This window comes from Pangasianodon hypophthalmus, chromosome 20 (genome assembly GCF_027358585.1).
Source record: "Pangasianodon hypophthalmus isolate fPanHyp1 chromosome 20, fPanHyp1.pri, whole genome shotgun sequence".
In the NCBI taxonomy this organism is placed as follows: Eukaryota; Metazoa; Chordata; class Actinopteri; order Siluriformes; family Pangasiidae; genus Pangasianodon; species Pangasianodon hypophthalmus.
In genome coordinates, this window is record NC_069729.1 from 680740 (window position 1) to 692727 (window position 11988).

Sequence of the window (11988 nt, forward strand, 5' to 3'; positions counted from 1 at the left end):
GCTATACAAATAAAATTTAACTGAATTGAATACTTGTCCATTAGAGGTTGTTCACTGGTGGCTGTTCATTAGTGGATGTTTGTTGGTGGCTGTTCATTAGAGGTTGGTCATTGTTGGCTGTTTATGTTTGGTTGTCAAATTTATTTTGGATTTTAAGCTAGCATGTAATTTAAGATGTTCACACTGTGAGCTATTTGATTTTAAATTGTTTTCTTAGCGCTATAGAATAAATTGACTGACACACACACACACACACACACACACTTTTTTTTTGTTTTGTTTACTCTTTGACACACTCCACTCTTTCCAGTTGCTTGTACATGAGTGTGTTTTCTCCAACCCAACCTCCTCTCATGTATGTGTAAATCTCCATGATTCTGCATGTGGCTTATTACGCGTGTATTCATATGTCCAGTAGCTGTTGTGTTCTATTGACCACTAGGGGCGCTGTGCGGGATATTTTATATTTTACAAACAGGGAAATGCTCCGCTATGTTTTGCTTCAGATTTTATTTGATAGCTTCACTTTATAGTAATAATATAATTTAACGATGTAAGTATCATCCTGATGATGCCACATCCGTCCGTGTCTGAGAGTCCAAGAGAGCAAAAGCGGCAGAAATAATTCAGATTATTATTTTGGATAAGCTTTTCAAAACCGAAGCTATCAAATAAAGTCAGATTCAAAGTCAAACATTTTTCCGTTACGTCACTCAGAAGCAGAAGACAGTAATGTTATATTGAAGCTATGAAATAGAATCCAGCGGAGCGTTTCCCTCCTGCATAGCGCCCCTAGCCACGGGATGTATGAATAATAATCCACCTGCAGAGCCGTGTACACGTACACGTACATGTAGGAGGTTGTGTTGATTTCCTCAGTGCTGAAGTCACATTGTCACTTTCTTTGTTTGGGTCTCTTGTTTGTACGAGATGGTGGTGCTCTCCAGCGCCCTCTTCTTGTTGTTGGCCTCGGTGTTGGTGGTTCTGCAGCCCGCACAGACGAGTAGCTCCTGCACCATTACCACGATCCTCTTGCGCAGTTTGCCGTGGCCGAGCGCCACCACGATGGGGCTGAAGCCCACGAAGACGGAGGCGGCGAACTGTGAGACGGTCAGCAGGCCCTCGGTGTGCACGCCACCGTCGTAGTTGTAATAAGTCACAGCGGCCACCTGCATCACCCAGCACACGACGAACAGCGCCACCAGCGTCATGATCACGTGACCCGCCTTCCGCTCCGTGTGCACGTGAGCCGCTCCGCTCTCCACGCCCGCCGTCACCATGCGGATGTGTTTAGCCAGCGCCCGGAGAGTCGCCAGGTTAACGGTCACCATCAGCAGCAGGGGCAGCACCTGGAGGAGAACCACATCATCAAGTAATTCTGAATTCTGTCTGTCTGTATCTGTCTATTTTCATACGTATCGACCTGTCTGTCTCTCTGACTGTGTGTCTGAACAAACTCCAGAACGTGTAAATTCTCTACATCTGTATTACCCCCGAATGACACAGTTACTTGGTGAACGAACCTCGTTGAGAGCGAGTGAGGTGGAGGCGAAGGCCGTCCCCTGCTGTCTGGACGGGAATTCCCACATGCAGCCGAGCAGCGGGCGCGTGGTGCAGCTGATCACCATCAGTTCCGAGGTGGCGTTTCCATGGACGTGTGTGGAGTAGATGGCGGCGGGTAGCGAAAACACCAGGTTGACGCCCCAGACGAGTCCCAGCGCCAGAATGACGCGTCTTCGGTCCTTCTTCTGCGCCAGCGGGCCAATGGCCACGTGCTTGCGTCTCAGCGTGGTGTAGTGAAAGATGCTGAGGGCCAGCGTGGCCCAGCTGCCCACGGAGCGCCACCACACCCACAGCAGCATGAACACTCGGCACCAGTTCGTCTCCAGAGACACTTCCAGACCCAGGTCCGAGATGAAGATGGGCACGGTGCGGAACAGCGACGTCAGCAGGTTCGCTAGCGACAGATTGAGCAGGATCAAGTCAGACGGAGGCATGTGATGAGATGTACTTTCCATCGCACACAGCACCACCTGAGAGAGCGAAAGCAGAGAACAGAAGGTGGAGGAAAATACAAAAATTTGGCATGGAAATGGGTAAAACTTTCTCATTACCTAAATTTATTGTGTATATGTTCCTGGAAGAAACGACAAAACTTCCCTGCAGCGTTTTAGTTACTCACTTGTTTATATTTTGGGGACCAGGGCCAACCTAGTTTACAGAAAGTTGTTGTGGAAATAACCGAGCAAGTGGGCAGCAGTGATGAGGTGTTTTGGTGGGAGTGGGCAGTGTGTGGACAGCGAGTGGGCAGCGGGCCTGATATAATCATCTGTTATCCAAACAGTCACGCAGTTTCCGCTCCCAATGCCACTGAACACCAAACACTGAATTTTTGTCTGAAAGTTGTGGGGCTTTTTTCAGCTGTTGTCCTGCTAACCCAGAACCAAAACAGGAAATAACAACAAGAAGTGACGCAACACTGTGCTGTGCGTCTGATAAATACGTTCTGCTAACTGAGGGATATGGTAGGTGTTAATGACGCACAGAGGTGCAAATAGGAGCAAAAACTTCCAAAGTAAAGAAATGAGGTGAACAGCAAATGGAGGTGGCCAGCTAAGCTATGTTTGTTATTAGTTTAGTTTAGCATAGGACATCTAAACGTCAGCCATTCCAACAGAAGACTGCTCATTTAACTTTCCTCTTTACTGGAACTTGTTTTTTGATGTCATATTGACATTTGTATACGTTAACATTAAACAGTTAATACATATAATAAGCTAACCACGTTTTTCTTATTCATGTGTTTTGGCAGCTCGACATGAAAACCCCAAAATGTGTAGCTGGGTTTCTGTAGCTGTATAATAATATTAATAAATCTTTTTTCTCTCTCTTGAAGTTAATGAAACACAAAACCTCGTGGAGCGTCCATCATACACGTCCCTGTGAATGAGCTGTTACTATAGAAACGATAACATGTTAATATAAACCTGTGATATGCAGCTGCACTGCTGTCAGAGCTGCTGTTATAGAAAACTAATCAACACCTTCTGACCAATCAGAGTCCAGCAGCGCAGTGATATGAGTAACATTAATCCATGGTCAGTATTTACGGTTTAAAAGGGCAGCGAGATTTTCATGTCTGGAGAACAAGCCCGATGTTGAAAGCACATTCAGTCTTGTGTTTGATTTTCATATGTAAAAAAGTAAACCGCCGTTAAATATCATATACGTGCGTTTACGTAGATGTCGTTTGAAGAAGCCTTTGTTTTGAGAACTGAATCTGGCTGAAATCAGATCTCCCCCATTTATGTACCAGTGAAAATGTCACGAGCCTCAGTGGCTGACCTTAAGGTACCTCACGCTGACATGTCAGTGAAACCTATAGCCACAGCTTAGCGCTGAGCACGTTCCTAAATAATTCCACACTCCATCACACGTCCACTTCCTAGGTAACTAAAGTACACGAGATGGACCCATAAGGGCCCGGTCCCGGCTCCGGAACAGCACCATTTTAATTTCGAGAATTAGAAAAGCACCAATCTGATTCTGCGTGTCAGTATCAGACCCACTCTCACTGACTATTTCATCAGGTACATCTAACTATAGGACACATACACTGACTGTAACTCATTTGTTGCACTGCATAAAATATTGGCACCCCTCTACCCCATCCATCGTACTACGTGTTCTGTTCTCACTGCCGTAAGTGTCACGTTTCAGCCAATACGCAGAGCTCTAAAAAAAAAAAAATTTAAACATGACATTGGCGCAATCCTAGTGTAAACCCATAGCTTTCCTCTTACCGTGTAGATGACCAGCATATTTCCCAGAATTCCAGAAAAGACCAGAATGCCGAACAAGACGGCATCCAAGGTGAGCACTTCAGCCATGGTTTCCTCTTACTCTGCTTCTAACCCACTGATCTCTCTTTCATTCTAATTTCTGTCCATCATGTGTGTGTCACTGCCTCTGACTTCCTTTCTGATACAACAGCTTTTCCTTTTATGCAAACATAAACACACACATACACACACACACACACTAGCCCACAGTCCTCTGTCAGCAGTACCAGTGCTGACCAGCACACAATTTAAGGCCAATTTAACATTAGCATCAGTGGCTAAGCAACTGTAACCCAGTCTGCTTTCCCAAAAGGGTCACAGAGCCAAGAGCTGAACAAGACGACGGTACGATACGCACAATTTTGACGTCACTGAAGATGTTCTGCGTGAACATTATTGCACTATTCATTGTCACCCAGATGAGGATGGGTTCCCTTCTGAGCCTGGTTCCTCTCAAGGTTTCTACCTCATGAAGTCTCAGGGAGTTTCTCCTCACCACCGTCACCTCTGGCTCACTCATTAGGGATAAATTTATACATTTAAAACTTATATCCTGAATATATATTTCTGTAAAGCTGCTTTGTGACAATGTCGACTGTCAAAAGCTCTATACAAGTAAAATTGGATTGAATTGAATTGAACATTACTTCTTATCATCACGTCTTTAAAGGAACAGTTAGGCCAAAAAGAAACTATGTCTTGACCTTGACTGATTGATTAATTGATTGATTAATTGATTTATTGATTGATTGGTTGATTGATTGATTGATTAGCCTAGACATGTCTGGTGTTTGAAGTTTTTGAAGTAACAGCACCTCTGTGATGATTTAGACATCGAGACAGCTAAACTAGAGGCTGCCTTTACGTAGCACCTTTAGCCTTGTAACAGAATTTGGACCCCAAATACGTTTTGGCTGATCCACTAGATTTGGTTTAAGAGGAACACTTTTGCCAAACGACTCCTTCAGACTGAGGACGAATGATAATCGCTGTTCCATGCTTTCAACCTTTCTGTAGTTTGCTCTGTTTTGACAGATGTGAAACTTCCCTTCGTTGGTCTGATACGCAACAAACAACCGAATCACGATTCCCCAAAAACTCTGAGGATCTCTGTGCTCCTCCAGCTGAACGAGTGAGCCGTGCTTCTGTGTGTTACAGCCGTGAGCACAGTTTAATGCCCCTGACACCACAGCGCGGCTGAATGCTCGAATCTGATTGGTCAGAAGGTGTGCATTATTTTCGTATAACAGCACGGCTGTAACTACTGTGATTTACAGGTTTATATTAATGCACACATTCTAATATGTTATTGTTTCTATAGTAACAGCTCATTCACAGCAGTTTGTACGCAGTCGCTCCATATAATCTAAGACTAATATTACACAGATTTTAAAAACGTGCTGTTGTTTAGCAAAGTAAAATGTATAATCATTGATGTGGTGATGGTTTTTCGTTTTTTTTTTTTTTGAGATGTTTATTTAACATTTATGGAAGGAATCTTGGTTGTAAGTGCTCTCTGTCCCGGCTCTGCTTTCTCCATCACTGACCCAAGCAACATACCTCTGCGCTTTGTGTGTGTGTGTGTGTGTGTGTGTGCGTGTAAGAGAGAGAGGCTGGTGAAGAACGACAGGTATAACGCAGCTATAACGTAAGTGACAACAGGAACTAACTTGTCTCTTGGACGTTACACAACATTAAATGTAACTATAAACAGATAAAATGTGTGATTTGTCGTTCATTAATAAATTAAACATCGTAATCGTTGCCAGATCACTGTGGTGTAAGCGGAATAACACACTCCAGACCATGCTGTTATAAAATAATGCACTTTGAGGGGTAACAGTGACCCGGCAGCGCGTCGTGCCGCATCACACCCCACTTCCTGGTGTGGATTATTTTCCCACAACAGCACGGTCCGGAGTGTGTTATTCCTTACATTATGAGGTGTAGCATTTTTATCACCTGTCTTGCTGTCTCTGTGAAGTAAGGCCTGCTTTCCCCTCCGAACAAAATGCATTTATTAATCTAGAGTGTGTGGATCAGTGAACACACAGCTGTTTAACTATACATGGCTCAAATACACTGGAATATTTTCCATGTTCTAAGAAATTTATTTATAGCTCTGTAATATATGTCCAGTATTGCCATGCTATTCACTGTTAGTTTACAGTTATGTAACACAATGATTTATTTTTTCTATACATTCATATAGAATAGGGATTTTCTCCATCACTGACCCAAGCAACATACCATGCTGAGCAATGTGTGTGGTGTGTGTGTGTGTGTGTGTGTGTATTTACCCACGGGCCTTATTATACTGACTTAACATTTTCCCGTTATTAAGGACAACGCTGACGCACTCAGTGCTGCAGAGACAAAACTGTCTGTTTCTCTGTTTGGGTTAATTGTTGTTAATTTGTTTGTTATTTCCAGAGAAGTGCACAGTTTAATGTATTACTGAATGCATCACTAAAAAAAAAAAAAAAAAAACAGTTTGGTGAAGAGTGAAATGTCCACATTGTCCCTTTTTACCCTGAAAGTCTGTCAGTTACGAGACATGTCTGATTTAAAATTTGAAATTTTTATTTTAGCCTTTTCTTTAAATAAGGTTGTTGTTTTGTGGCAGGGGTAATGATTAAACGTGGACTATGTCAGCACTCATGTTGTAGGAGGAGGCCTGTTTTTGCTGTAAATAGTGACTAAATGAAGGTCAGTGCTAAGAAATGGGTGTTAAAAATTGTTCATTCATGAGTTCAATCAAAATGAGTTCATTCATTCATTCATAAAGTTTTGATTAAGTTAATAGGACAGGTAGGCCTAATGTTTATAGTTTAAATCAGTGTAAATGGTTTTGGTTTCTGTGGATGGAAAGTTCTGGAATAAAAAGCTTTGATATAAATTACCTAAATTACCTGACTGGTTACCTAAATACCTGTATATGTGTGTGTATACACAGTGCTGTGCGAAGTCTTAGGCACAGAAAGAAATGCTGTAAAGACGCCTTCAGAAATAATGAAATTAAATGTTTCTACATTTAAAAAAATCCTATAAAGAACAGCAAACAGTAATAAATGAAACAAAGTCAGTATTTAATGTGACGATCCTTCACTTTAAATAAATAAAGCAGTATCTGAGGTGCAGTGTGTGCAGTTTTATAAGGAAATGAGCTGGAAGTGTTACTGAGCATCTTGCAGAAGCAGCCACAGTTCTTCTGGAGACTTTGACTGTCGACTCGCTTCTTATTTCTGCAGCGAAACCCAGCAGCCTTCATTATGTTTTTATCTGAAAAGTGTCTCTTATGGAATCTGCTGCTTTCTTTACTGACATACAAACATTTTTCTGGAACATTTCATTTTGTGCTGGAAAACTAATGTTATATATATATATACATACAGCGGGGTGTCTAAAACGACACACAATATCTGGGATTTTTTTTTTTTAAAAAAAGAAGGTTTTCGAATTTTGAAAAATTTCAAGCAAAGAAAGTAAATGTTTAATATCTGCACTATTTCTAGCTCCCTCTGTAAATGTAAGTAAATGTAAATTGATCATGTTAACTGCTTTGTACTAAAGGTCAGATTTTCCTCATGTCTAATCTCTGCTACTGAAGCGTGTGATCAGACGACACTCTGATGGATCTGATCTGAAATGGATCATTAGTAGTGACGTCATTTTGAACGAATCTTTAATGTGACTCGGGAAGAACGAGTCGTCTCGGGGAGTGATTCGTTCAGTCGCGCATGCGCAACATCCTACAGGTTCTGTACTGGAATCAGTTCACCTGCTTCGAGTCTTCGGGTCTGAGGCGTTCGGTCATCACGTGACAGTGACAGTGATGAGCTGAACCATGCAGCCTGAGCCGGAACAATGAATTAATGCTTTCTGTTTCTTATAGAGTTATAGTTTTGTCTTGTTTGTATTGTGATCAACGATTGCGTAAGTAGTAGATGTGTTAGGGAAGTAACACGTAACATTTTAACTATATTTTGCTAAAATGAACGAAATGAACGAAATGACTCGAAAAAAGATTCGTTCATTTTGCTGAACGAGACTCAAAGGTCCGAGTCGGTAAAATGATCCGAACTTCCCATCACTACCGGTTTCACACACACGTGTGGAGTGCAGCTCGAGTCACACACACTGAAACGGGGGAAAACTGAATGCTAAGAAACTCTCAAACTCATGGAAATATTTCACAGATTCTACTTTTCACTCAAGCTATTGTCAGTAATATAATTTGAAATGAAATTTGTTGTATTAGAAAAGAATACACAATAAAAGCTTTTTCATTAATGCTCTCAGATTTATTTTTGGACCCTACTGTGTATATAATATAAGTATTAACCTGTAGTGAAATTATAAGAGGTTTCCTGTCGACACAAATGCAATCATTCATCATTCACACATTGTTCTAATCCCTCTTTAACCTGTGTGTGTGTGTGTGTGTGTGTGTGTGTGTGTGGCTCGCTTGCTTGTGCAGTTCTCCTGTCGACCACAAGATGGCGCCGCACACTGACAGCAGCAGCATCCTCCATAACACTGCGCCTTCATTTTCTTTTCTCACGTCCTCTTCATCATCCTCCTCATCCTCCTGAATGATGGAGGAAGCAGGCTGCTGGAGCGACGCACTGGAGGAGATGTGAGGAGGCAAAGCGCGACGTCATGACCCGAGATTATAAACACTCACTGACGTCATCGCGTCACTCACCTACATCCTCCACGACAGCCGTCAGGCGGCCAGAGGAAGAGAGAGGAGGAGGAGGAGGAGGACAGCGACATGGTGCCTGCCTCATCACGTAAGCAGTGCTGTAGCTAATGAAACTCATGCATGGACAGAATGCAGCTATTCTTGGGGAAATAGTGTGATTGGTGTCCTAACGTGTGACTGCTGCACCTCTCTGTCTCTGTGTCCCTCTCTAAAGACTGTGGAAATCTGCATAAATCAGGGAAAGGTGGATTTTAGCTCAGCCTGATCACTTCCTTTGAGAACAGGCTGTGAGAGTGATGTGATGTGATGAGATGAGATGTGACGGTCTGCGACGCTCCTCTCTCGGGTTCCTCCCGCTGTGACCGTGCCACCTGGCTTCGCTGAGATGCGCGCAGAGACACAGTAAGGTACGAAAGTGTAATAATCCGCTCAGGAGAGAGAAATGAGGAGCCACCAGAGCTGGCTGGTCGTCTCCTGTCTCTCTGTGCTGCTCTGCTGCTGGACCGGAGCGAGCGCCTGGCGGACACGTGACGTCAGTAATAATAATTCTTACAGCCTGATAAAAGTCGCGCCACCGCACGTCAGAAGCAGAGACGGCGAGTTTGAGCCGAAGCGGCAGGAAAGCGGAACCAACTCGAGCAGCAGCAATGGCGACTTGCTCAAACAAGGTAGCGTGTGTGCGTACCGCGTCCTGGAGAGAGGCGAAGACGGACGGCTATGTTTCCGACACGCTCGGGTCAACTTCACCTGTCCCGGCAGCACCTGCAGACAGGTGCGATCACCTGGAGGTCACCTGGTCGCCAACCTGCTCTCCAACAGCACTGTGCTGCTCCAGTGGACTTACCCCATGGTGCAGGATAAATCAGGACACGTTCTAGTGAACTCAGAGATCCCGACAGAACCCACAGGGTCTCCACCTGCCCCACCAAAGATGCCCAGCGTGGGGCAGCGGGAGCCTCAGGGGGGCTTCAGGATGAGGTGCTGGTGGAACGGCAGCTACACTCAGTTCGAGTGTGCGAGTGTGCACCTGGCCAGCGGCTGCAGGGACTATTTACTGAGCGAGCTCCACGAAAATGTGCCCTACCGAATCTGCCTGCAGCCGGCGGTTTGGGACGGGCCCGGCGAGTGTGTGGAGTTCAGCGTGTCGCCCACTGGGATGCAGGACATCGTGATTGCCATGATGACGGTGGGCGGAGCCATCTGCGTGATGCTCGTCATCATCTGCCTGCTGGTGGCCTACATCACAGAGAACATCATGAGTCCCAACGCGCAGCACACACTCGCCGCACAGCAGCACTCTCGCCGTTCACACAACACGTACCTCTGAACATGCAGGGATCAACACACACACACATACACACACACACACACATCAACAGTTGAGACCATGGTTTCTTCAGGTAGGACGTGTTCCTGAATCAGTCACTGCCCTCTGATCAGCTTCATCAGCTTTTTTCCCCAGAAAGACGAACCCACTGTTTGTTTGTTTGTTTGTTTTTTTTCTATAGTGTATGCTTCCTGGGTTAAAGTTCACCTCATTGTACTCGACAGTAAATAAACATGATTTCATCACAACACACACCCTTTTACTTTCAAATGAAGTGGCTTTCTAGTCAGTTTTATTTGCTTTCAGTCAGGTTTCAGTTCGATATTAAAATATGCTCCATCACTTTGGCTTCGTTGATGAACAGATCAGCAGAGCTCCACACTTCAGGTTTGTTTTACGAGAAGCTGAGGCGCACACTGATGACATCAGATGGCAGTGAGTGGTTAAACAGAAACATTCCTCACCACGTTCATCTCTCTGTACCTACACATAATTCTAAAAAAAATCCACAAACACCCTCCTACAGACCTCTCATATGAACAGATACACACTTCTGTCACTTATGGCACTCAAACAAAACCGTAACAAATGAGGTCCTCGACAAACACTCTAACAGCCTCTTACAGCCCACACACACACACACACACACACACATACACACAAACTCTACTATCTCTGTGAGCTTCTGGTGACACCCACGCCAAAAAGACTGTGGCAAAATACACACATCATAAAACTCGTTTTAGTTTAGACATGAGCATTGCTGCATTTTGTGTTTTCTTTTTATCTTGAAGCAAAAAAATAATAAAATCTCACTGGAACCTCGGTTCTGATCGGATCCATGTTCACATATCACAGCGTGTGTGTGTGTGTGTGTGTGTAAACACACAGATCAGGTAGAAAAGCAAATAAAAACAAGACTTGATTTATACATCTACACACAAACATCCGCCAATAAGCTGTTGCGCCCCCTACCTGTGACTGTGTGAACTGACGTGTACCACTGAACTGTGCACATTAGCGAAACTAGATTAGCCAGGTAGCCGTAGGAGCATGTGATTACAATAAAAGGTTTAAACTTAAGATTTTTTGTTAAATATAGATAACCGAGTGAAGGATGATCGTGTCATGAGTGATATGAGTTTAAAGGAGGAGTTTGTCTGAAAATGCTATCGTGGCTAATGCATCTAGCATCTTTATGGTACACCTGATTTGCCTATATTTTCAACCGAAACATAGTGAAGAAGTTTAAAACAAAGAGTTGGAGATATGATTATTAGGTTGAAAGCTGATGGGAAAATGATTGAATGCTAACTGCATCCTATTAGCATTCGTTTAGCATTAGCAACATTAGCATTTTAGGCAAAGTGTTCTTACTGCTTTGAGAATGAAAGAAGCACCTGACTTTTTTTTAATAGTTTTTCTCCTCTATGGGAGCAATGCTGTTTTATTTCTGTAGGACTTTACAGTAATACAGTCGGCTAACACACGCCATCGTTGTGGTGGCTACAATAAGATTTTATGCCTTACAAAGTTAATAATATTCAGTTATACTGAGGACACGCAGACTGGTGAAGCAATCTGAATACTGTGCTATTTTTTCCTCTCTGTTATACAAAACCTCTTGTGTCAATAAAAGAATAATTAGTCTAATTTCAAATGTGTGTTTTTGTGTGAAACTTGAAATCATGATATTGAAATATCTCCTCATGGATGCTGACTGAAGTTATATAGTTTATTGTTTACGTTGTTTTTAGACAGAACAGCAATCTCTTTAACAGAAACTTTCTCAGTAATTGTGGATAAAACTTTATCATTTACATCCAAAAGGAATAACAAGGAATAATCAAGCACTAATCTGATCATTCTGGAAAACTTTTTTGCCACAGAACTTGCAAGCTAAGCTATCTAGCTAGCTAACTTAGCTAATGTTGATGAAAATATCTTGGTTGTCATGATTACATTTGTAGATGTTTAGCTGCTGTTAAATTAATCAGAAGTCAGAAAATAAGTTAGAGAATGAGAGTTAAATGACATGTCCAGGTGTGACTAATCTCAGCTAGTTAGTTAGCATTTAGCTAGCTGGCTATGAAAGTTAGCTAATGGTAGCG

General features: G+C 43.1%; 2 protein-coding genes across 3 annotated transcripts; one reads left to right on the forward strand and one right to left on the reverse strand.

Moving 5' to 3' along the window:
• Window positions 1-522: 522 nt before the first annotated feature.
• Window positions 523-3951, reverse strand: LOC113539445 (olfactory receptor class A-like protein 4). Its single transcript, XM_026935187.3, has 3 exons — window positions 3804-3951; window positions 1524-2033; window positions 523-1349 (listed from the first exon to the last, which is right to left on the reverse strand). Exons 1-3 carry the CDS (start codon window positions 3888-3890, stop codon window positions 888-890), a joined length of 1059 nt encoding a protein of 352 aa, XP_026790988.1. The 5' UTR covers window positions 3891-3951; the 3' UTR covers window positions 523-887.
• Window positions 3952-7602: 3651 nt separating this feature from the next.
• On the forward strand, window positions 7603-11537 carry fndc10 (fibronectin type III domain containing 10). Of its 2 annotated transcripts, XM_026935674.3 has the most exons (3): window positions 7603-7778; window positions 8323-8638; window positions 8765-11537. In XM_026935674.3, the coding sequence occupies exon 3, from the start codon at window positions 8993-8995 to the stop codon at window positions 9875-9877; it is 885 nt and encodes a 294-aa protein (XP_026791475.3). In that variant the 5' UTR covers window positions 7603-7778; window positions 8323-8638; window positions 8765-8992; the 3' UTR covers window positions 9878-11537. The 2 variants fall into 2 exon arrangements, with proteins under 2 accessions (XP_026791475.3, XP_053082888.1); XM_053226913.1 differs by having other exon boundaries at window positions 8323-11537.
• Window positions 11538-11988: the final 451 nt, after the last annotated feature.